At 37.3% G+C, this 27,035-nt stretch overlaps 1 protein-coding gene across 1 annotated transcript in view; it reads left to right on the top strand.

Moving 5' to 3' along the window:
- The first annotated feature begins 2,583 nt into the window (after nt 1–2,583).
- Nucleotides 2,584–27,035, top strand: part of LOC127620594 (sodium- and chloride-dependent taurine transporter-like) — a 31,506-nt gene continuing 7,054 nt past the window's right edge. Inside the window, exons 1-11 of the mRNA XM_052093764.1 lie at nt 2,584–2,861; nt 8,779–9,008; nt 11,053–11,187; nt 16,379–16,613; nt 16,707–16,839; nt 17,645–17,779; nt 17,905–18,008; nt 18,269–18,393; nt 19,943–20,055; nt 22,465–22,602; nt 22,686–22,788. Coding sequence (XP_051949724.1) covers nt 8,780–9,008; nt 11,053–11,187; nt 16,379–16,613; nt 16,707–16,839; nt 17,645–17,779; nt 17,905–18,008; nt 18,269–18,393; nt 19,943–20,055; nt 22,465–22,602; nt 22,686–22,788 — 1,450 coding nt within the window. The 5' untranslated portion in view covers nt 2,584–2,861; nt 8,779. The remainder of the gene's footprint in view (nt 2,862–8,778; nt 9,009–11,052; nt 11,188–16,378; nt 16,614–16,706; nt 16,840–17,644; nt 17,780–17,904; nt 18,009–18,268; nt 18,394–19,942; nt 20,056–22,464; nt 22,603–22,685; nt 22,789–27,035) is intronic.

The following is a 27,035-nucleotide window of genomic DNA, read 5'->3' as shown; positions in this document are numbered from 1 at the left end:
GAAATGAGGACATATAATGGCTCGTTATGAATCTGGCACTCACTCTGTGCAGCTTTATGGAAAAATACCACAAAGGATTACAATCCTCTGGCTTTTCTGTGATTGGCAGACACATTTGGTGGTGGTTTAGCCCTGCATTGTTAAGATACACAATCAGAATTTGGACATATGCTCTCTCCCAACCCCCTCTTTCTTTCAATTTCTTTCTTTCTTTCTTTCTTTCTTCCTTTCTTTCTTTGATTCATTAGATCCCAAAGTTTTGAGTCTGGGTAGATCATCCCCTTGCATAAGTCCACTGACCCCTTCATGTGACCTAAGCTCAGCAGTCAGCACTGTCTGGAGATTTAGCTTTAGCACAGTCAACACCCCAATCATAAGACTGGAGCTTCAAAACAACCTCAGAAATATTTTATTCTTTGTCAGTCATCGAGGTTTTATGATAGAATGGCATTCAGTTCTCTTTGCTTTCCAGGACAGTGACGCAAGCATCAGTCCCCATTATTTACGGTCCACATGTGCAAACCCAAAATTTGAGAATGAGCTATAGATATTGAATAATCGAGTAGAATGATATGAAGCAGGCATATTTAAGTGGGCGGGGCTTGGTGGTTGTTTATAATTGGTCAGGTTTGAAGAGTCTTAAATTAAATTATTACTAATTTAGAGTATATAATGATTTGTTATATCATACTATATTGTGTAGTAGTGGGGTAGTAATGGAAAGGAGTGATCAGATAAACGATCACCCACAGGGAAATTCAGTTCTCCAAATTTCGGATCTGATTTGAGCTTCGGATGCGTTTAAATGTATGTGACCACCAGACTGAATGTGATTTATACATTCAAAACTTTGAGCATGAAGTGAGAAACACTGACGGTTTTGTCTTAAACCTTATTCTAAACACCTGCTACTTACACATTGCAATTATATATATATATAAACAAAAGGGTTTTGAAATTAAATGTGTACATCTCATTTATTTCTACACTTGCCTTCATATTTAATTCATATATGTGAATTTCAATGATGCAATGATAATGATGATAATAATAATAATAATAATAATAATAATAATAATAATAATAATAATAATAAAAGTGAATCTGAGTAAATAATAATTATGAATTTTACTGAATTCATCCATCTGCTCAACAGCAAGGTTTGGTGGCAAACCTCAGAAAACCAATATTACTAACTTTCTTCAAAGCTTATTATACATTTTTTTAAATCTCATGGGGCTGGGTGTTCTGACATCACAATATGTGAGTGCCTCCTCCCATGCAACATACATCGCATGACTGTGGGAATGTTTCTCGCGAAATAGAATGATGTGGTTCATTACACGTCTCAGGGCAGTTTCGAGGTGAAATATCCTCTTTGTGGCCTAAAAAGCAAATGTGACATGAAAAAAAATTCAGAAGCAAACATGTCATTTTGTGCTGCTTCTATGACACCTTTGGTTCACGTGTCGACTCCCCTGCTCTTTAGGACTTGTACCCTGGTCGTTTGTATCGCGTATGCAACAGTCTATCAGTTGAGCTACCGCACAATTTGATTAAACAAGTCTGTAAATTTTGTTGGTTATGTAATGCAAATGTTAATGTTGTCATGTGCTATAGTAAAAGTGTTTTTATGTCATAAGATAGCATTGTGAGGAACAGAGCGAAAGTGTTTATGAACTGATAATCTGCTGTTTTACTGCTGATTTGTGTGAAAGGGGATAAAAGTAATTGTTGTTTTAGTGCCTCTAGTGTTCATTCCAACCAAAAATTGCCATGTTACATACATATATTATATTGTAGCCTCTTATATTATATTCAAACCACTGAAATGCTTCATGTGATACCTGTTACTTTTCTCAGCACTGGTCTGAATAAACCAATCACAGTTGTTTGTGATGATTGGATGAGGCTGTGGTGGATTTCAATGTGTATGTCAGGCACAAATCCTCAGAATTAATAGATTTAAATAAATTATTACAAGCTCTAGTGACCAAATGTCTCCAGTAAGACAATAAAACAATACGACAGTTCATTGCAAATCAATGGAAGATTCGGCTTTTTGAGCCACCATGCGCCCCATTGATAGCAATATGGTAATTTTGTCTCATAGGAAACGGTCATTAGCGAGCAACATAATATGATGGAGGTGATGCCTGTCAAACTTTTTAGCAAGTCAGTCCACTGTCGGTTATATTTCGAACGCTCTCGGAAGGCTATTTCCAGTCATGGCAGTGCAGCTCCTATCTACTTGAATGGGAGAACACCGAATTCTCAAAAATGGTTGGTCAAGATTACGATCAAAGATCATGTTTTAAATCAGCAGTAAAATCTGATAATACTGGAATTATAAACTGTGCTTCTTTACCTCAGATTACGCAAACAAACAAACAAAACAAAAAATGGCTTGTTTAGCTAACGTCAGAGCTCTGGCTAATGTGCGTGTGTTCTCGAGATGATTGACAGGCGATGTCTGTATCTAGAAGGTGATTGGCTCTTTTACCTATAAGGCGGGACTTCCTTTCTACATCTGTTGACCGTTGGGCGCTAGAGCCTCTTTGTTGGGCGTTCCAATTTCTCCCATTCATTTTAGCAGAAGTGACCTGTCTCTTCTAAATAGTCTCTGATGCCCGTTCGCCGATCAACGTGAATTTAAGTGAGCGTGCGTGTCTCTTTAAGAAACACACTCCTGTTGCACGGAGAGTCTGGTGTTTTTCCACTCACCGTTATTACATGCTCTCCCCATATAAGACAGAAGTCGAGGGGGAGAGGGCGGAAATATTAGTTTCTTTGGCTTGTAGGTTCACCACAAGAAGACAAAAGAACAAGAGACGGACTTGAGCAATAATTTGCACAGACAGGTGAGTGGTACCTTGATCGCATCTGGAGGCTGATCTGCATCTTTAAGCGCATCTCTGTGTAGCTTGTAGCCTTTCTATTAACTTAACCGAATTATTTTTGTTTGTTGAATGTCTAGTCTCTTCTTTTAAATAAAAAGGTTTTCAAATGTAAAAAAAGAAGATATTTGTATATGTATATTATATATATGTTGCATTCACAAGTTCTGAAAATAGAATAATATTATTATAATTACAATCTTCTAAACATATTTCCCCCCAGAATAACGTGTATTACATTGCATTTAAAGCCCTCTTTGTGACTTATTTGTTGCGCACAAATGTTCTTTATTTCGCCTAAGTAATCTCTTCGACATTTGCAGCCTCAGTGTAATTAAATATTAAATGCAATCAACTGATTTGAAAAGCACTGTCAATGAAGATTAATTTTAAGCATTGGTTAACAATGCCTCCGTTTAATATCTCAATAAAATATTTGTGTAAGCACCCACAGGACCATCGGAACAGGTGAATAAAATGTAGGTTAATGTGCATTTATTCTGCACTGTTTGTGCATGTAAACAAACACTGACACCATTGAAGACGGATAGTCTCAAATATGTCATGTGGCTTACAATATAACACCGGCACGCGCGTAGGCAGACACAATTTGGGACACAGTCAAGATTCACTTATCATCATGCGGTAAATGCAAAGCTCTCGTTGATGGATGTGCATCTGAGATAAAATAGGAACATATATTAATAGGGGTGTTTTTGTTCACCGATAAAGAGGCGTGTCCGCACGCGCGCAGCCTTTTAGCTATTGTGGCTTTGTGCAATGGCAGTATTTGTCGTGCAAACTTGCTATATCCTAAAAACTTGTTAAGATGGTTTTATAAATGTATTCCATCCATACCAGAGGCACAGATGTTTCCAAATGAAACGGTTATAAAAATGTAATTTAATTAGGATCGCGCGCCGGAGAATTAGGGCACCTGCTTACGCTTGTGCGGGACATTTGTGTAATCAGTTTTAAAGTTGATACAAGACAGATTTTTTTTTTTTTTATAACGCACGGCATGAGATGACTTTACACAAACAGGCGCACACTTGTTTATTTTCTTTCTTACACTGTTCTTTGTTGCACTATTAAAACCACAGATAAAATACCCTTATAAATCAGTGGGCATAGTGATGTATTTGTGAGTGTAATGGCATCATGGTACTGTATGATTAACATATTCATGCACTTTAAAGAATTATGATATTTTCCAAATAACATGGTACTACCGTGGTGCCATGTCTCAAAAAATTAGAAAAAAAAACAGACAAACATGGCAACATGCCAGTACCATGTCAAAAAGACTGTTGAGCCGTAACCCAGATTTTGTATTGTGTAGGCATAGGCCTACAAACTTGGCAAAGTTTTTTACAGTTACTTTAAAAGATGAATCAATCTTTGAATAACCAAACAAAGACAAAACATTGCTGTGACCTTCCATTATAAATAATTGTATTAGATTAAGTGTTGTTGTTTCTATTTATAGTATCTCATTTGTAGTATCCCACAACTCCAGCACTCTGAAGCAACTTTCCAGGGGATTTTAACTTGGCAAGATATTAGTGTGGAGTTCTTTTCAGTTTTACTTCACAATGATTTATGACACGTTGTTTGTTCTTCAAGGGAGATAAATTATGCTGAAATGTTTTTATTAATTGGTTCCTTAGAAACTAATGTCGTAATAACACAAAACCACAACATGTCATTATCGAGTCAATTGATTTAAGTATATTTTAGTAAAATTTCCATTTTGCTTGCTTATGAAAGAATTTCTCTGTCAACTAATGCTGTTAATTATACAGGGGACATTCTTGATACATTTAGAAATGCTTTTTATTATTAGTTTTTCATCATTTAGATTTTTTTAAATGCACAAATTCCATGTATTCTATCAATAAATATGTCTTGAAATTGCATATTTTATATTGTATATATATATATATATATATTGTTACATATTTATATATATATATATATATATAGTTACATATTTAATATTTACATGCATAAATTGTACTATTTACAAATATTTACACTGACTTGATAAAACGGGACTGTCTCTTTAAGAATAGGGGCAGTTTAGCAAGTGTCTCCCAGAAGTGTTTCAGTTGATTGCATATTAACAAGAGTCGCATGGCTTCTTTATTGCATCCGTGCTATGTGTAATTACAATTAAATGTTTTTTTTTGTTGTTTCTGGTCAACACCTAACCATACCTGCCAACAATCCCAATTTTACCAGGTTTCTCAAGTTTTTCTACCCCTCCTTCCAATGTAATCCCAATTTACCCCAATAAATGTACGATTTTCCACATTCACATTTTGCTCATGCGAATGTTTTAGAACTCCAGGTAGGGTTGCTACCCTTCCTGTAAAATATGGGATCGACCCGTATTTAAATATGAAATGATGCGTCCCGTATCAAAACAATACGGGATGCGATTTGTCCCATAAAGCTGGTCAGATGGCGCCACATAAAATTGTTCCAGATCGTTAAGTTAACATTGTTGTACATTTTTTCATAAGGTGGGTAAGGCGTCATCTGAAAAGTCCACACATTATGCTAAAACGGTGGATATTTTCATAGAAAAACAAAAGTTTAAATGTTCAATAAAATGTAAAAAATTACACAAATCTAACAATGTATGAATACAATTACTGAGTCATAAAACCAGAAGTACATGTAAAGGAAAAAATATATAATTATAATAAAGGACCGTAAATAAAAAAAATGAAAATAAATATAAACCAACACTGATGTAAACATAAGAAAGAAGATAAATAATTGAAGAAATATATATATATTTTTTTATATAAATTATGGGTCAGGAATATTTCTCAGCATATAAGAAAGGAAATACACTTTTTATTATTAATAACTAAAAAGCATTTATTTCTAAAACTGTCAAGGATGTTGTAAGGGACCTTGAATACATTTCTTAGTATTATTCATCTTCATTGTGGTATTACTGACCGGTACAGCTGCTCCCTATATGCATATTAAGCAGTCTGAGTTGTGCACCTACTCCCTACGGGGCAACGTCTTACTCTAGGGGGGCACCAGAAAAGAATCTCCCTTTTTTCACAATCCGATGTTGGCAGGTATGCATCTGGCAGTAAAGAACAGAAAGGGTATGAAAAGAGACACTATTCAGTGACAAATGGATAATGTATATCTCGTCTTTGGACACACATTACACAGAACGAGTCAAACCACAACACGCAGTGAAAGGATCTCAGTGCTGAACTTCTCTGCCACTAAACTACTCAATGTCTGTAAGTGATCTAAACATATATCTTGGTCGTATATGCAAGGGGGTTACTCGCATTGTAGAGGGTTTCGTTTGAAGACTTAAGGATTTAAGAATCGATATCGTTCAAATGAAAATCGTGATGCATCTGGAAAACCCCCCCCCCACTAATTTTACCCAAATCTAGTCCAGACCTTATCAGACAGTTGTTCCCTAATTGCAAGTAAGTGAATTTAGAGAACTTTGAAAGGAATAGAAAAGAGAATGTTATTTAATCACTGAACGACCCTCTACTGATCAAAATATAGGCACAAAATGTATCAGACCCACATACATACAAAGAGAATGATTCTGGCCAATTAGGGCACTTGTTGTAAAGTGAGTTTGTTTGTCTGTTTTAGTGTTCATAGTGAGAGTTTCAAAGAGGATATCAGACAGCTACTATAATTTGACGACAGACTCTCAGCTTCCTGGCTAGCCTGACTCTCATTTCAAGAGCTCAGTTCTTATATTAGTGGAATGGCTATAACACACTGCTTAGTTGGAACCATATATAGTGGTTTTGTGAAAAAGATGAATATATTTAAACATTTTCTGTATGTATGTATTTATGGCTAGTTAATGTTGTTTGCTGGGGCAAGCCTCACTATTACTATTGTTCAAAATAGGGTTAGGGATTTGAACTCCAAACTTTTAATTATTAAACTTAATCTTTCAACCCGCCCATTTGTGCTACGATATGATACCTCAAACCTTGAAGTTTGTAGAGGAAAGTTGTGCTATTACAAATTGGACTTATGATTTTGTCTGGCAGTTGGGAAAAATGGGCATAAAATCACATTAAATCACATTGAAGGAGGGGACCTGAACCAACCTGAACTAAGCAACCTACCAGAACACACTAGCAACCACATAGCAACACCCTGGCAACTACATAGCTCATACCTCACAACTGCATAGCAACCAGCCATGCAGAACACCATAGCCATTTTTTTTTCATTTTCTTCAGAAAATCTATTTTTGTATATTGTAGTACCTCATGGGCAGAAGAAATATTATTTTCTATGCTAAAGTAACTCAATAAAGAAGCATCAGATTTACACAAAGATGACCTATACCTCTGGAAATTCCTCTAAGCATTAAGAAGCTGAGAAAATTCAGACTGGGTCCAGACAGGCTTTGGCTGCAACATCTATTAAGTGTCAACTGTCTTAAGAACAACGAGAGTTCTGTGGACGCACCAAGACCTTTCCTCATACATGTCATAAATCAGAAAATACCCCGATCACGTGTGCAGCTTATCATCTCGACAATGAGACCCTAAGAGGAGGTGATGGCCAATAAAAGACAGAGTTAGAACACACTCTTAGGAGATCCCCATGAAAAGCTAAGACACTTCTTTGTCCTCCAATATAAACCATTTGTTACACTAAAATTAGACTAATCAGGTGATCATGAGACGTCGTTTCTGGTAAATATCTCCCTTACTGACGGCCTCACTTCAAAGTCCCTCCTCATCATCCCAGCAACAGACAGCCACGATCTGGGCAGAGGTCCAAAACATCAACGGAACAATCAGAACTTTCTACAAAGAGCCAAAGAACCAAGCAACGCAAGGAAATACAAGGAAACCAAGGAAACACTAGTACATCTCCAGACTTTGCTGAAAGTACTGGTGTCTCTTTAATATAATTTGAGTTACCAGATTGAAAATCAAGTTGGACTGAATTAAGTATAAATGGTTTTCAAGGCATTGTCTGCAGATTCCGTAAAGTTCAATTTATTTGTACAGATCATTTCATTCACCTTCTGTTACAATTCACTCACAACCTGTTTTCATGTTTGCATGTGTTAGATTAGCAATAAAGTCTTGTTAGTATTCAAAGATGAAATGACTGTGAAATCGTCACTTGATTTTTCAAAGACCTTGCCCTGAAGCTATACCTAAAATATTTGTGATATTATTTTCAACAAGCCATGAGAATAATATTACTCCAATAAGTGAATTAATCATAATTCCCGTATTAAAGCTAATTCCTTACAATAGAAATTGCGAGTGGATACAACAAGCAGCAGTATTACATCTGAATGTTGGAGATTTTTATTCAGACAAAAATACAATTATTTGTAATTTATCCTTCTTATAATGGCGGTTGAACACAGCGAATTCCATTATGAAATTCCTTACATAATGATGTAGACATGCGGACAGATTAATTAAATTCTTTACACACATACTGTTCTCTACAATATGTTATCTGGAGATCTTGGATTGTGTTATTTGCATGGAATGGTTTGCATAAGCATTGCAGTAATGATAGTCCTTGATTTGTAGTCAGCGCTTCAGGCATAAGCTCGCAGTTGAGATTTGCAATTTTTCTTGTGCTCTAGTGACTTATATAATAGTACAACATGCTTAATGGAATCTCAGTGGATGTGTGTACACAGTTTAATGGGTAAAATTGTGTTCATCTATTATGAATCTTGTTTTTTTTCTCATTCCTTATGGGTCTCCATAAGGATTTTCAAACTCAGTCACACAAAGAAACTCACAAATATACCAAAAATATACTAATATATATATATAATGTAATTCTTATTCCCTCTCCTTTTCTCTTTCATACTCAGTATGGCACAGAAGGAAAAGTTGCAGTGTCTTAAAGATTTCCACAAGGACACTTTGAAGCCATCTCCAGGTAAGAGTCCTGGCTCGCGCCCTGAAGATGAGGCAGAGGGCAAGCCACCACAGCGGGAGAAATGGGCCAGCAAGCTGGATTTCGTGCTCTCTGTGGCCGGAGGTTTCGTCGGTTTAGGCAATGTTTGGCGTTTCCCGTACCTCTGCTACAAGAATGGCGGAGGTGGGTTTGTGTATGTGAATAGGTTTGTAATATGAAACCAAAATGCATGTGTGTTTGTGGTGACTCTGTCCCTTCTCTGTGTACTGTAAATAATTGAGTTTTTTTCACACTCTGATTTTAAGATGATCTTGTGACATTAATACATTTTGAGGTCATTGCTGTGAAATCTTTTGTGTGCACAAATCTATTTATGCTGTTCTTAAAGCATATTTCACAGAAGATAAAGCACTGTTTTATTATCCAGTCTGACCTTCTGTGCAACTGACAATGTGGTTCAAATGGCCATTTATTGTATTCTGTGATTTGTTAACGAATGGGATACGGTTTCATTAAAGAGAGACCTTTAAACACAATACAAGTTAAGCTCTTTGGACAGTATCTGTTGCCTGCTGTCGATTACAACAGATAATAATTTAGACTCTCAGTTTGTAAAAAGTCTATTAGGCAAGTGTACTAGAGGGTTAAAAGCAGATTATATGCTTATATTATTTTATTCCTACAAAATGTGTGCTATTTCAGCTATATAGTTGTCTAAATACTCCTTTTAGTGATGGGACTATTTTTCTATGTGGATGAACTTCTGGTTATGAGTTACCAATAATTCATATGGTGAATTTTTCTGTTTGCATGGTCATGACAGGAGTTGAAAAATGTATATATAATTTTGATTTTGCAATGTTGGTCAACTATTTTTATCACACTGTGAGCTCATTACTATACATTAGCTTTGAAAGCTTTGAAAGTGTGTGTGTGTGTGTGTGTGTGTGTGTGTGTGTGTGTGTGTGTGTGTGTGTGTGTGTGTGTGTGTGTGTGTGTGTGTGTGTGTGTGTGTGTGTGTGTGTGTGTGTGTGTGTGTGTTTTTTTACAGACTGAGGGACAAATAAAATTCTATGTCAATGGACAGCATATTAAATAAACTGTAGATAGAGCTTAACTTGTACTGTATTTATCATTTAACATTCCTTTGGTGTACCAATTTTGTTTTTTAAAAGTCTGAAAGCCAAAACATACTCTATGTAAGTACGTGAGCGCAAATGCTTTTAGCTATACACAATTTTGATTTAGCGTGTTATTGCGTTCCAAAATGTGTCAGACCACAATTCATAATACAATACAAGTAAGCGTTGCATTCTCAGCATTCCCACAAGGGGCGCTGTAGCAGACATTAGTGTGAACTGTCTGCTTCTACAGAAAGTTTTCTCTTTCAAGTCAACTACTGTCATGGTGGAGAAGCAGTTTAAAGAGAATATTGCTGAGCAAGTAAGTTAAAGTCAATACAATGATAACAACTTCCCTGAATAATAACACATTTAAAGGTAACTCTATCGTTCCCTTGAGTACTGAGCTTTGTTACCACCATAGTAACACAAGAACACATGTTAAAGGGGTCATGACATGCCTTTTTTTATTATTTTAATATGTTCCTTAAAGGTTCACTTATAATATTAGTAAAGTTTTTTTGCACAAAAATATTTGCACAGGAATATTTTTTAAAAACATTACCATTTTCCACCCTCAATCTGTCCCTCTGTCCAAAAAGCTAGGTTTTGGTGATGTTTCTCCTTTAAGACTTAACAGTAAACGCCCACTTTTCTGATGGCTCTCTGCTCTTGACTAACCTACAGTATTCTCCCATCTCACTGCTCACCACTACTGGGCGGGCTACAAAAGTGATAAGGTAATGTAGGCATTACATGTCTTGTGGAGGCGGTCAGATTCAAATGTATACCGCAGTGTGACATCACAATGGGGAGGAAGTAGAGAACGAGTCATTTTGGCTGCTTGGTTTCAACAAATGCTCTTTTTTTTTGCAGTAAGGTGAAAGTTTTTGAGTTCTGAAACTTACAGTATGTTTTTATAGTACAATGACCTCTTATATGCCAAAAGATCTAGGAAATTGTGTTTCTTCATGTCATGAACCCTTCAAGCATGTTTAACCAAACCAAATGGTGGCCAAGCACTTGCATCTGAGTACATCTACTTGCGTAAAGTATGATTCTGGCCTAAGTTTTACACCTGTCTAACCTAGTGTTGGTTTTTTCAGGTGCATTTCTCATCCCCTACTTCATATTTCTGTTTGGTGGAGGTTTACCCGTTTTCTTTCTGGAGGTGGCACTCGGACAGTTCACCTCTGAGGGAGGAATCACCTGCTGGGTGAAACTCTGCCCCATTTTCACTGGTAAGACCAATGGATGGATCAAGAGAGAGATAGAGAGAGGTCTGACTTTGATGGCTTTGATTATATTTAATGGCTCATCTGGCTTAAGCTCCTTTTAATCTACATAAATCTTTGTCTGTTTTACTGTGATCATATTTCATGGCACTCTCTTCCCCCTACTGGCTACTCAATGTTGACCGATCAGCATTCCTGTTACTGTGAAGCGTTTCAAGTCACATGTGAGGGGAACAGCTGACATGAGATTAGCCTGATTGGCTGATAGGCAGCTCGTTACACCGGTCTTCACTGTGACCTGTTTTCAGCATCAGCTGCCGTTGCTAGGCAATTCCAGAAGACGCTGTGTTCTCTTTAGTCACGTCTTTGTTTTGTGAATTGAAATGTGCTGTGTGTTCTTCCTTTTGACTGTGCTTTCAAATGTGATGGCGATATTGGTCAATCATACACACGTGTACACTAGATGTGTGGTTTAATTCCCCATCATTTGTTTGCTTTTCGCCACATGCGCACAGTTCTCTCTGACTAACGCCTCAAAACAAGCAATCTTCCCTGCTCCACATTTGGACATGTATTGCAGTCGCCATGGCAACAGACGTGAAAGGTGACTGAGATACATGAGATGGGATATTGAGCTCCAGAGCAAAAAGGATGTTGTGTTGGGAGTGGCCACAGTATAATGACAAGATATAATGATAAATATATTTATAATATTCGCTTTTTACTGGCATCTGACCTCTGTAAACAGACAAGTGGACACACACTCCCATTCTTAATTAATATCTTTGTTTTGTATTCCATATTCCAGTGAAAATGTCTAAACTTTTTAAAACCAGATATATTTACCTGATAGGTAACATTGCCTAAAATGTATAAGGAATGTTCAGTGTTCAATACAATTTAAACTTAATCTACTACATTTGTGGCATAATGTTGATTACTAGAAAAAAATATTTAAACAGTATGGCCCTTATAATGGGGCCAATCCATAAGCATTAAAATACTCACTATTTCAATAGTATAGCCACGTAAAATAAACATATATGCGTTAACATGATTTTAATGTTATCTAACTAACCTAATCTGTGTAAAGTTATATGTTCAGAATTGATTGGATTGCGAAAAGTGGGCGATTCATATCAGAATGCAGCCAGTCCTGCATGTCAGTTTGCTAAAGCAATGCCTAAATAGTTGTTCGGCTATTGGTTAACATTATTTGGCTTAATTCTATTTTTCAATTTTTCTTCTCAGCTACATTTTTTATTGTTTTAAGCATGTTTAGGTATTCTACCTGGAAAACAAGACAAAGATACTGATTATGAAGCATAGGTTTTGTTGCAGTGTTCTGCTCACATGGCTAGGTTATAGTTAGCATATAGCATGTGATATATTGCAATGATTGATATTTACTGACACCATTTGAGCCATTGTCCCCTTTCACACAATGATTGTATTTCTAGACACAAGGGCCAGCTGACCATTCTCAAACACACACACACACACACACACACACACACACACACACACACACACACACACACACACACACACACACACACACACACACACACACACAATCATCTACAGTGCTGGGTAGATTACTTCTGAAATGCTATCCGTATTTATTGCAAATTACATGATTTACATTGGAATCAGTAATGTAATCTTTTAGTTAAAACATTTTAGGTAATCTAAACTGACTATTTTGGGATTACTTTTGGATTACTCATTGCATTTTTTTGATGAAAATCTAATCATTTATTTTAAATGTATTAAGTATTAATTAACACTTTTTTTTTAATTAAACATTTGTAAACCTAAAATTAAACAGAAACTTGTTATTTGCCAAAGGTGCTTAAAGATATGTGCACTAAAATACTAGCACTGCCTTACCCAAAATGTAAGGTAATTATTATTTTTTTGTTATTTAGGAAATCAGGAATAGGGATGGGACTTTTTACTATCAGCTTTGAAATCAATAATAAATGTCTCTAGATGTTTATTATTATTAGATATAATTATTCATGAGAAGGTGTGGCATTTACCTAAAACATTATTTTCGAAGCATGGTGCGAATACAGAACAGCTCTGCATTTACTTGTGCATCTTACAAAAACCAAATGTGGCTGTGTCAATACAGTCTGAATGGTCTTAGTGAGATATTTGAAATTGTGTTGGGAGTTGGTCCATCCATATGTACCAAATATTAAAGGTGCACTCAGTAATTATCACCTAATTCAATAAGTTTAACTCCTTAAAAAATGTATAGTAATTTTGAAATATAAAGGTATGTTGGAAATCATGACCACTCACATTAAAATTAAGACTCCAGTCGAACCAGTAACCTTATAAAAGCTGTTTTATTCTACATGAAGAAGGTCCACACATGGGGGCTGCCATGTTAGAATCACATGACACAAAGGTAAAAGTTACTGAGTGCACCTTTAAGATATTTTGGAGTGGTGGTGGCATAGTGGGCTAAAGCACATAAATGGTAATCATAAGGTTGCTGGTTAAATCCCCACAGCCACTACCATTGTGTCCTTGAGCAAGGCACTTAACTCCAGGTTGCTCTGGGGGGATTGTCCCTATAATATGTGCACTGTAAGTTGCTTTGGATAAAAGCGTCTGCCAAATGCATAAATGTAAACGTAAATGTAAGATATACTCTGAAAACAATGAGTAATACATACAAATGTGCTCATGGAATCTGCAAACTTAAAGTCACAAGCTAGGACATTTGCACTTTTTGCAAAACTCTTTTATTAGGACAAAATGCCATGAATCTTACAATATTTGTCAAATTTAGCAATATATGTTTCTCATAAGCTCCTATTTACATCTTCTAAACAAACTCACAACATTTGACGGATCAAAAAAAAGTCTTAAAAACTGACAGTTGTACACAATATATGTCGAACTATGGAAAGCCGGATGGGACAAACGTTTTATATATTTTTAAATCAAGTTTTAAAGTATATTGTGTTAAATCATGCAACTTCTGATCTTTGAGCATATCTGAAGCTGAGAAAGGTTAATGGGGCCTTTTAGTTTTACTAATGTTTAAAGATTCAAGATAAATGACACCGCACAGATAAAAAAAAGTGTATTATATTTAGGTATTTCATCAAAGGATGGCCCCATATGCATCCACAGAGGTCTGGGCTAAGCCCCGAATGTGCACTGACCCTAGAACTGCCCCTGGCCGTCACCCCTCACACACACGTTTTGTATTCTGCTGTCAGCTGTTCCAGTAAGCTTCTGGCACCATAGAATAAGCTTTGTGGTACATTGTATTAATTATAGCATGAAACTGGCACTCCTTTTCATCTCCCTTAACCTTAAAAATTAACACTATGAATAAGATTTCACATGCGGACGTGTCAAAGCCAACAGGTGAAACTACATTGCTCTGAGAATAGAGCAGCTTCAGCTGTGTTTGACTCATTAAAACACTGGCGGGCCCTTGGAGAGAACACCATGAGTCTCTATCACTTATAAAGTCTCACTGATTTTGCTGCAGTCTGTAAAATATCTACTTATGCGTGTGAAGTGTAATTTCTTCATCACTTGTGGCACTAAACGGAATTGCAAAAACAACTAGCTCAGTGTTTTCCTGTGCAAAACTTGCCGGCATGATGCTAGTGTTTTTTTTCATAGCGTTGTGCGGTTTGTAGTGCGATCATGATTGGCTGCTTGAGTTTTTTGGCTGGTTGCTTACTGGTTGCTTGTCTTAGGGGCTGTTCAGACAGAACTCATTTGTGTGCTAAAAAAAGCTATGCAATACAACAAATAGAACAGAGCACAGGTGTCTCAAACTGCATTTTTAACATTTAAAACTCTTTTTAACCTGACATGGTGCCCTAAAAACGCAAGATGCAGCGCAATGGTCAGTTACGATTGTGTAGCGCATGTTTACATAGAAACATAACTGAAAATAGAGTGTATGGATGCAAAAATGTGTTTGGTGTGAACTTACAAGCATCACTAATTAAAGTAGCATTCATGACCAGTTAAATATTTTGGGTAGTGGTAGTCTAATGGTTAAAGATCTTGGCTGGTAATATAATGGCAGCAGGTTTGATGAACCATTGTGCTTTAAGTGACTGTCACACCGCTAGTTTGTCCATAGAGACTGTTAGTGCCAGTACAGCACCACAAATTACTTAGATAACAAGTGTCTGCTGACAAGTTAGTCAGTTGCTAGTCCAATTAACACTTTCTTGTCTCCTTTAAAACATGAAATGGCATTAGTAACACATTTTAATTACATAATGTGATACAGAGTGAAACAGGATATTAAACAAGAAAATAGGTAGGGCCGGACTTGATTTTATCTATCAGAAATTGATTATGACAAGTGGTTGGATGGGTGGGATTGAAAAATAAGATGACTTGATGTCAGCTGAATAAAAAGTTGTTTGAGAGGTGGAGGAAGTTACTACATTTTGTTCAAAGATTATGAAGGTAAATATTGTTTTCTTTGGAATTTCATGCACAGTAAGACTTGAAACATGTAGTAAGAAAGTAAATAGATTCAGTTTTGATTTAATGTTGACTTTAAAGGTTATGTGTGTAAGTTCTGCATGGTAATAAATAATGACTGTTTTCAAACAGATTTCCCAAACTCTCCTTCTGCCACTGGTTGTAAAAAAAGATAAAAACTCATGCCATTGTTGATTTGTCGGGCTGATCGGGATGCTCAAAAAAATAAAGCAATGTTTTGATAGTGCCACAGTATCGTGGCCTCATGATAAAATCATAATAATAGTACGAAATGGCGCATTCATATGAGTTGGCTCATACAGAAACAAATGTTTTTTACTCCCATAGAGGAAAATAAACGAATCAACGAATGATGTTGTTACAATTTTTCCTACGTTTATCCCCTAACCCAAACCTAAACCTAACCATAAAATCTAACCCCTTGCCTAAACCCTAAACCTAACCATTATTTTAATAGAAAGATAACTTCAGGATTTTGACATACCTGTAATATAGAATGAGTAGCCAAATTTGGTTAAAGAAGTATCTCCTAAAAGAAAATGTTGAATATAGTGGCTAGCTAAAATTTGATGCCGGTACTTGTATCTTTTTGTACAAGCCAAGTCATACGAAAGTTGCAAATTTGGCTAATATGGAAGGTATTTTAACATAAAAAATTGTCACACTTAACTCTGTTCTGTGTATGCAACAGGAATCGGCTATGCTTCAATCGTGATCGTGTCGCTGCTCAACATCTACTACATTGTAATCCTGGCGTGGGGTCTGTACTACCTACTGCAGTGTTTTCAGAACGAGCTGCCTTGGGCTCGCTGTAAACACAGCTGGAACACGGCAAACTGCGTCGAGGACACCGTCCGCAAGAACAAAACCCTCTGGCTCTCCGCCAACGCCACCAACTTCACCTCACCAGTCACTGAATTCTGGGAGTGAGTATAGCCCATGTAGGTGCATTCGCCTGAAGGTGTGTGTACAGGACGGACACCCTACACCCGTACTCATCACTCTGATGTCATCTGTAGGCGGAACGTCCTGAGCATCTCTTCAGGGATCGATGAGGTTGGCGGGCTGAAGTGGGATCTGGCGCTCTGCCTGCTGGCTGTTTGGGTCATCTGCTTCTTCTGCATCTGGAAAGGTGTCAAATCCACCGGCAAGGTGAGAGAGCTCCACTAAAATGTCTTGCAGTGGTTGTTTTTAAAAATCCCATTAAATCAGTATTAGACTTTTGTGGCTTTTATTCCATGTCTGTTAGCTTTAAAGTCATCTATATGCTAGTGTACTCCTAATAGCTGATAAAATTATCTTTTCGCAGTTATAGGCATTTCAAATGAAAAGTCTGTGAAAAGTACCAAATATATTGATGACTCTTCCTGCTCTATACAGATTTTTGTTCAATCAATCATCTAGAATGTCTCCTCCCTTAATGCCCGACCACTTTTTCAGCCACCTTGGTTCCGGAAGTACTTTTCCCATTCGTGATTTCATAAAGTCCTTTATAACTGAATTCTAAGTCATGAACCAAACCATCCAGTGCCATGGTGAATCACAACATTGCAAACTTTGGTTTAAAGCAAAAATGTATTTGAAAATCAGACAAAAAGACAACGGTACAGGACTGTGTACTTTACGTCTTTAATGAGGGAATGAACATCAATCCCATGACACGTTGGAAATGACTTAATCATTAAACGATATGTACAACAAGCCACATAAAAATCATTTTGCAAAAATGTAGGTACAGTAACGTGATTCCATGAGACCAAGGTTGGGCATTTATGTAATCACAACAGGCCTAATTCGCAAATAAATCCCATCATGGTGCAATTTATGTAAGAATGGTTTGACAAATGATTTACTTAGAAATTCATTCCACTTGCACTGTTTTGTGTAGGTGTAACATTATTTTCTTTTCATAATAGAAATCCTTGACCTCACTGCCCTCCTCTTGGTCTGTTTGTAGGTGGTCTATTTCACAGCCACGTTTCCCTTCCTCATGCTGATCGTGTTGCTGGTTCGTGGTGTGACTCTGCCTGGTGCCGCTGAGGGCATCAAGTTCTACCTTTACCCTGACCTGACCCGTCTGCATGATCCAGAGGTACAGAGTCTTTGTGAGCTGTTGCCTCTTCTTCGCAGTTTGTTTTTTCATCCAAGTATTTAATCTAATGGCAACCTCTTTCTCTCAATCTCTTTCTCTATCTTTCTCTAACTGGATTGTTGTAGGTGTGGATTGATGCAGGCACTCAGATCTTTTTCTCTTATGCTATTTGTCTTGGTGCAATGACATCACTGGGAAGCTACAACAAATACAAGTATAACTGCTACAGGTGAGGGTTTGCTAATCCTAAAAGTGTGTGTTTATAAATGTTTTAATGTTTATTTCATGGCTCTCTGCAAGAAGTGCAGAGCATTCAGAAGTCACATTTGTTTAATTTATCACTAAAATCTCTGCTGTCTCTTTCCTTTGACGTAATACATTTTATGTAAACCCAAATCTATATTTCATGTCCCTTTTTTGTTTATTTAGTATGAAGCTGTGTAATATGTGGAATTCACTTAACATTTTGGTGTGTTTGTGTGTGTTTAGAGACTGTATGCTGCTTGGATGCTTGAACAGTGGTACCAGTTTCGTGTCAGGCTTTGCCATTTTCTCCGTGTTAGGGTTCATGGCACAAGAGCAGGGCGTGGCCATTGCCGATGTGGCCGAGTCAGGTAATGCTTAAGGTCAAAGGTCAGCAGCCTGCTCACAATTTTAGAAATGGGAAGGGTGGGGGTGCCTGGGTAGCTCAGTGAGTAAAGACGCTGACTGCCACCCCTGGAGTCGTGAGTTCGAATCCAGGGTGTGCTGAATGACTCCAGCCTAAGCAACCAAATTGGCATGGTTGCTAGGGAGGGTAGAGTAACATGAGGTAACCTCCTTGTGGTCGCTATACTGTGGTTCGCTCTCAGTGGGGTATGTGGTGAGTTGTGTGTGGATTCCGCAGAGAATAGCGTGAAGCTTCCACACACGCTATGTCTCTGCGGTAACAAGCTCAACAAGCCACGTGATAAGATGTGTGGATTGACGGTCTCAGACACGGAGGAAACTTGAGGACTTAGAGCGCATTGGGATTTGGCCATTCCAAATTGGGGAGAAAAAGGGGAGAAAATAATTTAAAAAAGAAATGGGAGGGAGACGATTGAAAGTACCCAGGTTCAATAATAGAGAAAAGGGGATAAGAAAATTAAAAAAAGAACCCCAGTGAGCAAGCAGAAGGCAACTGTGTCAAGGAACACAAAACTCCATAAGATGTTGGTTAATGGAGAAAAATAACCTTGGGAGAAACCAGACTCACTGTGGGGGCCAGTTCCCCTCTGGCTAACATCATGAATATAATGCCAATAATACTTATTTATGTGCAGTGCAGGTCATGGTGTTAAGGGACATTGTTTAAACAAAGATTTTGTAAGAACTGCAAGAGTAATGACTAATGAAGTTCATCCTGTATAAACTGCAGAAAGTCACATAGATGCATTGTCCTTTGTTAGTTGGCTGATGAAGGCAATTCATCGCAGTTCAACCAGCAGGTCATTTTTGGTGAGGCCTATCCTAAGTCCAAGTTTCAGGCACTGGCATATGAAGTATACCATGTTTTATGGTTGGAGTTGGCATCAGTTCATCCCCTGAAGTCCATCATAATAGACTGAAGTGATGTCTGCCTGGTACCTGCTGCATTTAGTTGTCATCATTTAGAGACACGTAGCAGTGGAGTCCAACACTATGCAGGAACGGAGCTGGATCTGGCCAGCTCTGGTAACCTTGGGATATGAATCCCGAGATTGAGACAGGGAAACAAATAGAATAATAGTATAATAATGTAACTTTGCAGAGACAAAGTCTGCAAGCGATTTTATTACATTAGTCTTGTTCGAACGTTGTTCATTGTTCTTGTGACTATACTTTTGAGAGAGAGTGTATTTTCATGTTTATTGCCTGTGTTTACTGTGCACTTCCATTGAAATTAGCTGCTGTTGTAATTGTCATCGTGCTGTGGCATAAAAAAGCATTACATTAATTACATTTTCATTTCTATTTTGAAAACCTAATTTGTTGCGAGCCAGGATTTGCAATTTTACCTCTTAGTTGTATGCAAATATGGTTTGTTATGTAAGAAGTTTTCTTTCCTTCTGTTTGTTTTGTATGTTATTTTTTGTTTTGTGTGTTAGTATGGCATGTGATAAGTCCTTCTTTACCACATGCTGCTTTTGATGTTTCTCTCAGGTCCTGGGCTGGCCTTTATCGCATACCCAAAGGCTGTTACAATGATGCCACTGCCAACGGTCTGGGCCATACTTTTCTTCATAATGCTTCTGCTGCTGGGCCTTGACAGTCAGGTCAGATCACAACACACACACAATTACATAGCTATCTAAATTCCATAGACTTCTATTGTTTTTTTTGTTTTTGAAATTAAAACACATTAGTTAATATATTTATACATTTTCTTTCACTGATGTCCCCAAAGGGAGGCTTTTGTCAGATTTTGTTCACTTCTGGGGATTGTATCCCCAAAGTAAGCCACACACATAAACACACACGCTCATTTTTATTGGTCTTTAATTAAGCTAATTGTAATTGCAACACCATAAACTAACCTAACTAAACCCTTGTTTTTTAAAATAGTTCCAGCTCTTAAATTTGATTGGATTAGCTATGTTTGAAGGTATTGCACATGTTAGAGCACCCGTGTGCACCTGTGATTGCACAACATTTCTACTGTATTTTAATGGGCCAGCCATAAATGTGATCACGGTTACGGTGAGGCACTTAAAATGGAAGTGAATAGGGCCGGTCCATAAACATTTAAATACACGCTGTTTCAAAAGGAGAGCCACAAAACGTAAACATTACACATGTTAGTATGATTTTAGTGTGATAAAATCACTTAATATGATTTGAGTTCAATAAAATCATTTAGGTTACAGTAATCGCTTAAAGTGAAGGTGAATGGGGCCAGCCCATAAACATTAAATTACACACTTTTTCAAAAGTATAGCCACAAGACATTAACATTACACATGTTATCATGCTTTTAGTGTGATAAAATCACTTACCATTTCTGTTTAAAGTTATTTCCAATATTACAACTTCGTAGCCATGACGACATAATCCCATGAAACCTTGGTAGTCAATTTTATCACAATAAAATCATGTTAACTTGTATAACATTTCTTGTGGCTATACTTTGCATATTTTGATGTTTATGGACAGCCCTATTCACTTTTACAGTCGATGCCTTAATGTAAACACGTTTTTCCTTCTTTTAAAATAATCGATGGAAAAGTTGAAGTAATCAATGAAAGACAATGGAGTAGTACAAGCTAGTTGCTTCCACCTCATCTGTCTTGTATTAGCCAGTACGTCCCTTATTTTGGCTGAAATGAATGCATCGGGACAGCCATTATCCCATATTTAAGCTGCAAAACAGTTGAGGATGATCACCTGCCCCTATTGAAGCAGTCACAAAAATGAACACCTGGGCCGACCGTCCATTACAGATGGACACAGATTTATTAACCCTTCACATTTGTTAGGCTGGACTATTTTCACTGTTCTCAGCTTTATATAGTATTATTGTATCACCAAATATTGTATGCCTAATAATATAAGTAATCTGGAGCAACAGAATTCTGACTTTGTTCAGTTTTCGATTGTTATTTCAGTTGAAACAACTGTATTAGTTTGATTGCTTGCTTCACATAAATTGGGACATATAGATATTTATGATTAGCTGGACTGAGTTATTTCAGGGGATTTTGTAAATCGCTAGCACTATTTCATTCTTTTATTTTTGGAATAAACAGTTCCACAAGTGTTGGCGGGGGGTGTTTGCACTTCAATGATGTTCGCCAATCATAACACAGTGGGCATGTTTATTGAAGTCTTTAAGGGTACAGCTCAGAAAACTGAGTGTTTCAAAGAGAGGGCCAGAGAAGGCTTTTTTTCAAGCAAAAACCTTTACTAAAAGTATAAGTGAACCTCAAGGAAAATAATAAAGAATAATAAAGAAAAATAATAAAGAAATGATGACCCTTTTAAGGAACATCTGAGACAAAGGTAACACTTGAAACATAATTGAGAACTTCATTAAGTCTCCTAAATTATAAATGTGCAACCTTCTGAACAATTAATCATATCAGATGAAATCCAGTTTGACATACAAGCATTCTGGTGGTGGAATGAAAGATTGCAAACCATTGTGAGAGTTAAGTCAGCAGATCATAATTGTACGGCAAAGAGAAATGTGAAACATCATCTCTCTGTGAACTGTTAGCCAGCACTGAGGAATTAGGGCTGCACCCTCACACACACACATCACGAGTTGCTAAAGTTATTCAAGTCTCAAATGACTTACTGGAAATTCAACGTGTGCTGGATCACATTTCCTTTTGTATGTGTCTCTGTGTGTGAAATGACAACTACACTACACGCACACACTCAGGAGTGTGCATATGTGGTGATAAATAAGGGTGCCATTATTTTGATTGTCATTAACTCATTGAAGGTCATTGAAAAGATGTCGCAAAACAATGATAAACTATTGGTCCAAAATCCTGCTCCATACAGTATAGCTACATATTAAACATCAAATTTGTCACGATTAGCTGCGATTGAGTTGTATTTTGCAGCATTTATTAATTTTTTTTCTCATTGTTGACCAATTTTCATTTTGGATAAAACCATCTGCAAAATGATTACTTACTAAATCCGTAACATCATATGTGTTTCGGTGTTCTCCTCAGTTTGTAGAAGTGGAGGGTCAGATCACCTCTCTGGTGGATTTGTACCCATCCCTCCTAAGGAAGGGATATCGGAGAGAAATCTTCATTGCTGTGATCTGCGTCATCAGTTATCTGCTGGGACTCACCATGGTCACTAAAGTAAGAGACTACAAGAAAGAGGAGCATGTTTTTTTCTGGCTTTAGCAGCATTTGAATGCTGAATGTCTGTGTGTGTTTCTCAGGGTGGCATGTACGTGTTCCAGCTGTTTGACTTTTACGCCGCCAGTGGTGTATGTCTTCTCTGGGTTGCATTCTTTGAATGTGTTGCTGTAGCCTGGGTTTACGGTAAGTACATAGTGGTCTAGTGGTCGACCAAAATATATTTTGCAATGGTTGATGTTGATATCTAGTAAAGTTGAAGTCAGAAGTTTACATACACTTAGGTTGAAGTCATTAAAACTCATTTATTAACCACTCCACAGATTTCAAGTTTGCAAATTATACATTTGGAAAGTAATTTAGGACATCTATTTTGTGCATGACACAAGTAATTTTTCCAACTATTGTTTACAGACAGATTGTTTCACTTTTAATTTACTATATCACAATTCCAGTGGTTCAGTTGTTTACACTAAGATAACTGTGCCTTTATGCAGCTTGGAAAATTCCAGAAAAGGCCTTTTGACAATTAGCCAATTAGCTTCTGATAGGAGGTGTACTGAATTGGAGGTGTTCCTGTAACTCAGTGCATCTTTGCTTGACATCATGTGAATTTAAAAAGAAATCAGCCAAGACCTCATAATAATTATTGTGGACCATCACAAGTCTGGTTCATTCTTGTGAGCAACTTCCAAATGCCTGAAGGTACCACTTTATGATTGACTTTAGTTTAAGTCAATCCCAGAACAACAGTAAAGGACCTTTTGAAGATGCTGGAGGAAACAGGTGTACAAGTATCTATATCCACAGTAAAACAAGTCCTATATCGACATAATCTAAAAGGCTACAGTTTGCAATTGCACATGGGGTCAAATATCCTACTTTTTGGAGAATGTCCTCTGGTCAGATGAAACAAAAATTGAGCTGTTTGGCCATAATGTTGTTATGTTTGGAGGAAAACTGGTGAGGCTTGCAAGCTGAAGAACATCATCCCAACGGTGAAGCATGGGGCTGGGCAGCATCATGTTGTGGAGGTGCTTTTCTGCCGGAGGGACTAGTGCACTTCTCAAAATAGATGGCATCATAAGGAAGGAAAATTATGTGGATACGTAGTGCAGGGTATATGCAGGTATACGTTGTATACCCACTTCTAAATCCCCTCTGATGCGCATCATTCAGTAGTGTCCTGCATAAGACAAAAACATGACAGTCAAGCACATTAGTACCTAATCCAATCGCAGTGTTTCCCATTAATTGACTTGTCTAATTTGCCCCGCCACGGTCCCATAATGAACCAAAAACTTTTTTACACTTCTCAGTCTCATAATAACATCAAATAAAAGGCTGTGTTTTGCGTGCTCTCTCATGCGCCAGTCTCACCCGTTGCTATAAACTCACGCACTCACACACTCGCTGATATATGCACTGGAGTATTCCGTCTGTTATTTGGTTGAGGACAATGACAAATCTTTGAGGTAAGTAATGTTAACTCAGCCATTGGCATGTATGTGCCAATGGCTCGTACATTCATACATTGCGAATAAATCACTAACATTTGCGAGTAAATGACTCATTGTGCGACCAAAAATAGGCCTACGTCTGTTATTAGCCACTGGCAACAAGTAAAGTGAGGCATAATAAAATGATGCCACACTTTCAATAATGAAATCGACATTTCACTCACCAGTGATAGAGTTGTGTAGTTTCGAACACCGAGTCCCTTTTACTGAATACAAACAGTTGAAGCTGGATTCAGCCTCGTCTTTCCCTGCATGCTGTCTGATGAGCGCAGGAAAAAGCACTTGTGTCATTCAGTTGTGAAGATGAATCACTTCTCAAGCGTTCTGATGTGACGCCGTCTACAGAGACTTTCGCCAATAACGAAAAATAAACAAGGTATAAAGTGCAGCAGTGAGACTCGATTTCTGTGGAGAAGATCAAATGCAAGAAACACAATCTCAAAGTCTTCCTTCATGAGAAATAAGGGCTTGTGAGTTAATCAGAGAGCCTTAAAATAATATGTGAAAGTGAAGAATTTAAGGCAGAAATATTTTACTATTGCACAATACAATACAAAACAATATAATATAATAGCTATACAGGTTGGCTGGGTCATAGTGAGTTTGTATGGTAATTAATCATCATATTCGTGAAACACTAAAACAGGTAATTAATCATCATAATCGCAATTATTTGTTTGACAATTAATTGTCAGCCCCTAATTTTCATTATTAGGTTCCCACCTTGTGAATTTTTTTGTTAATAATGTGGATGAAATTTCAAACGGTGACAACAGATTGTCTCATTAGTAAAAAATTCAGTTTTATGACATCGTAAAAATGTATAGAATGTGAAATTTGTACATTTTTAAAAAGCTAAAATGTGATTAGAATTATAAAGCAAAATCAAATAAAAATTACAATATACTATATTGTGTGAATATATATGAAGAGGCCCCCTCTCTCAGTTTGCTTAATATATTTTTTAAAGTTACATTGTGCTAACATGAGGTCAAACATCTGGCAAGTAAAAACAAAAATGTACTATCCAATGATGATTTTTTTTCTCCTACATGATCATAGAGGGTTGTTAACAAGCATTAAATGTATTCACTGCATTTATACACTACTCAACACACAATTTATCATCATCAGTGTACAAGAGCAAACAGATAATATTACTGCCAAAGTTAGCATCATGATGATTAACATAAATTAATATTAGCGTTACTAGGTTAATTGGCATTACATTACACTGCTTACACCTTCACTAGCTACCTATCGTTAGCAGTCTGAGGAAACGTTAAAAGATAAAAAGCTGAAACTGACATCTCTAGTTTGTAATTGTTAAAGCTAGAGTAGGTAGTATTTATTCATTGAAAAAATTGGTGTCTTGTTAAATGAGATTATGTAGCACCACAGGCTCTAGCTCTGAGTGAAAAATGTGGGTTGGGTAGTGTCAATCCAGCAAATTTTAGCCAATCGCTTTTGGCGAGGCAGGCCTAGGCTCTGTTTGTGAACAGCTGTCAATTAAACCCTGGCTGGGGGTGAAGAGCATCATGTACTGTATATGGGGAAGAATTGGGGCGCTATTTCTCACAATTCAATTTATTTCAAAGTTGCGTACTGCAGCTTTAAGAGCACAAAACTGTTTGCAAGAGCACAACACTAGCCTCTTAATTTTGCTCTCAAATTCCACCAGATGGATGTATTTAACTTTAAAATGTACAACATTTTCTTATGGGGGACCATCCCCCCATGTCTCACAAAATCCTGTGGGAGACACTGCAGTTGCATGTGAACAAATGCAAATATACCCTAAAAACACCCAGTAAAGACTGGTGTAGTCTACCTGCTAGGTTAGAGAATAGCTGTCCAATTTTCATGTGTGGATGGATTAAGGAATAAGGAACAGTTCACACAAAATTCATAATTATGTAATTGTCTCTTCCTATAGTCTTTGTGCTAGTATTGACTGCAAAATCTGCACTCGGTTAATATTAATTTCATAATGATCCTTACTCAGTGAGGGGCAGTGGTTGCTCGGCCACCTCGTTAGGGGCAGTGGTGGCTCAGCAGTTGGGGCTCTGTGTTACTGACCAGAAGGTTGGGGGTTCAAGTCCCAGCACCACCAAGATGCCACTGTTGGGCTCTTGAGCAAGGCCCTTAACCCTATCTGCTCCAGGGGCGCCGTATCATGGCTGACCCTGCACTCTAACCCCAGCTTAGCTTTTCATATATTTCACTGTATATATGCAAAAATGTATGTATAATGTTTGACCAAAATAAAGGCTTCTATGCTTCTGAATTCAAGCAGCAGAAGTTAAGTGACAGTGTGCAAATACTATTGGCCCATTTTTGGGTGAACTAAATATGCAAGACTAGTCTTACATATCACTGTTTATAACACAGGGTGTTCATCCTTTGCTGGGCCGTTTTAAAAAAAAACAATTGGGGGCATAAATTAAGAGTATACCCACTTCTCCAGGCACCACTACACCACTGGGATATATTGAAGCAGCATCACAAGACATCAGTCAGGACGTTAAAGCTCGGTCAAAAATGGGTCTTCCAAATGGACAATGACCCCAATCATACCTCCACAGTTGTGGCAAAATGGCTTAATGACAACAAAGGCAAGGTATTGAAGTGGACATCACAAAGCCCTGACCTCAATCCGATAGAAAATTTGTGGGCAGAACTGAAAAAGCGTGTGCGAGCAAGGAGGCCTAAAAGCAAAAAAGGTCCTAAATGTAATAATTTGTGGTCCTAAGTCTAAAACCAGCCAGAAATATAATAAAATTGGGTAAGGTTCCATTCATTACCATTAGTTAGTTAATGCATAATGTATCATGAACATTATGCATGAACAGAATTTTTACAGCTGTTAAAAATCTTAGTTAATGTTAGTTAATAAAATTTAGTTGTTCATTG

This window comes from Xyrauchen texanus, chromosome 27 (genome assembly GCF_025860055.1).
Source record: "Xyrauchen texanus isolate HMW12.3.18 chromosome 27, RBS_HiC_50CHRs, whole genome shotgun sequence".
In the NCBI taxonomy this organism is placed as follows: domain Eukaryota; kingdom Metazoa; phylum Chordata; class Actinopteri; order Cypriniformes; family Catostomidae; genus Xyrauchen; species Xyrauchen texanus.
The sequence above is the reverse complement of the archived record's forward strand: the minus strand, read 5'-3'. Positions and strand labels throughout refer to the sequence as shown.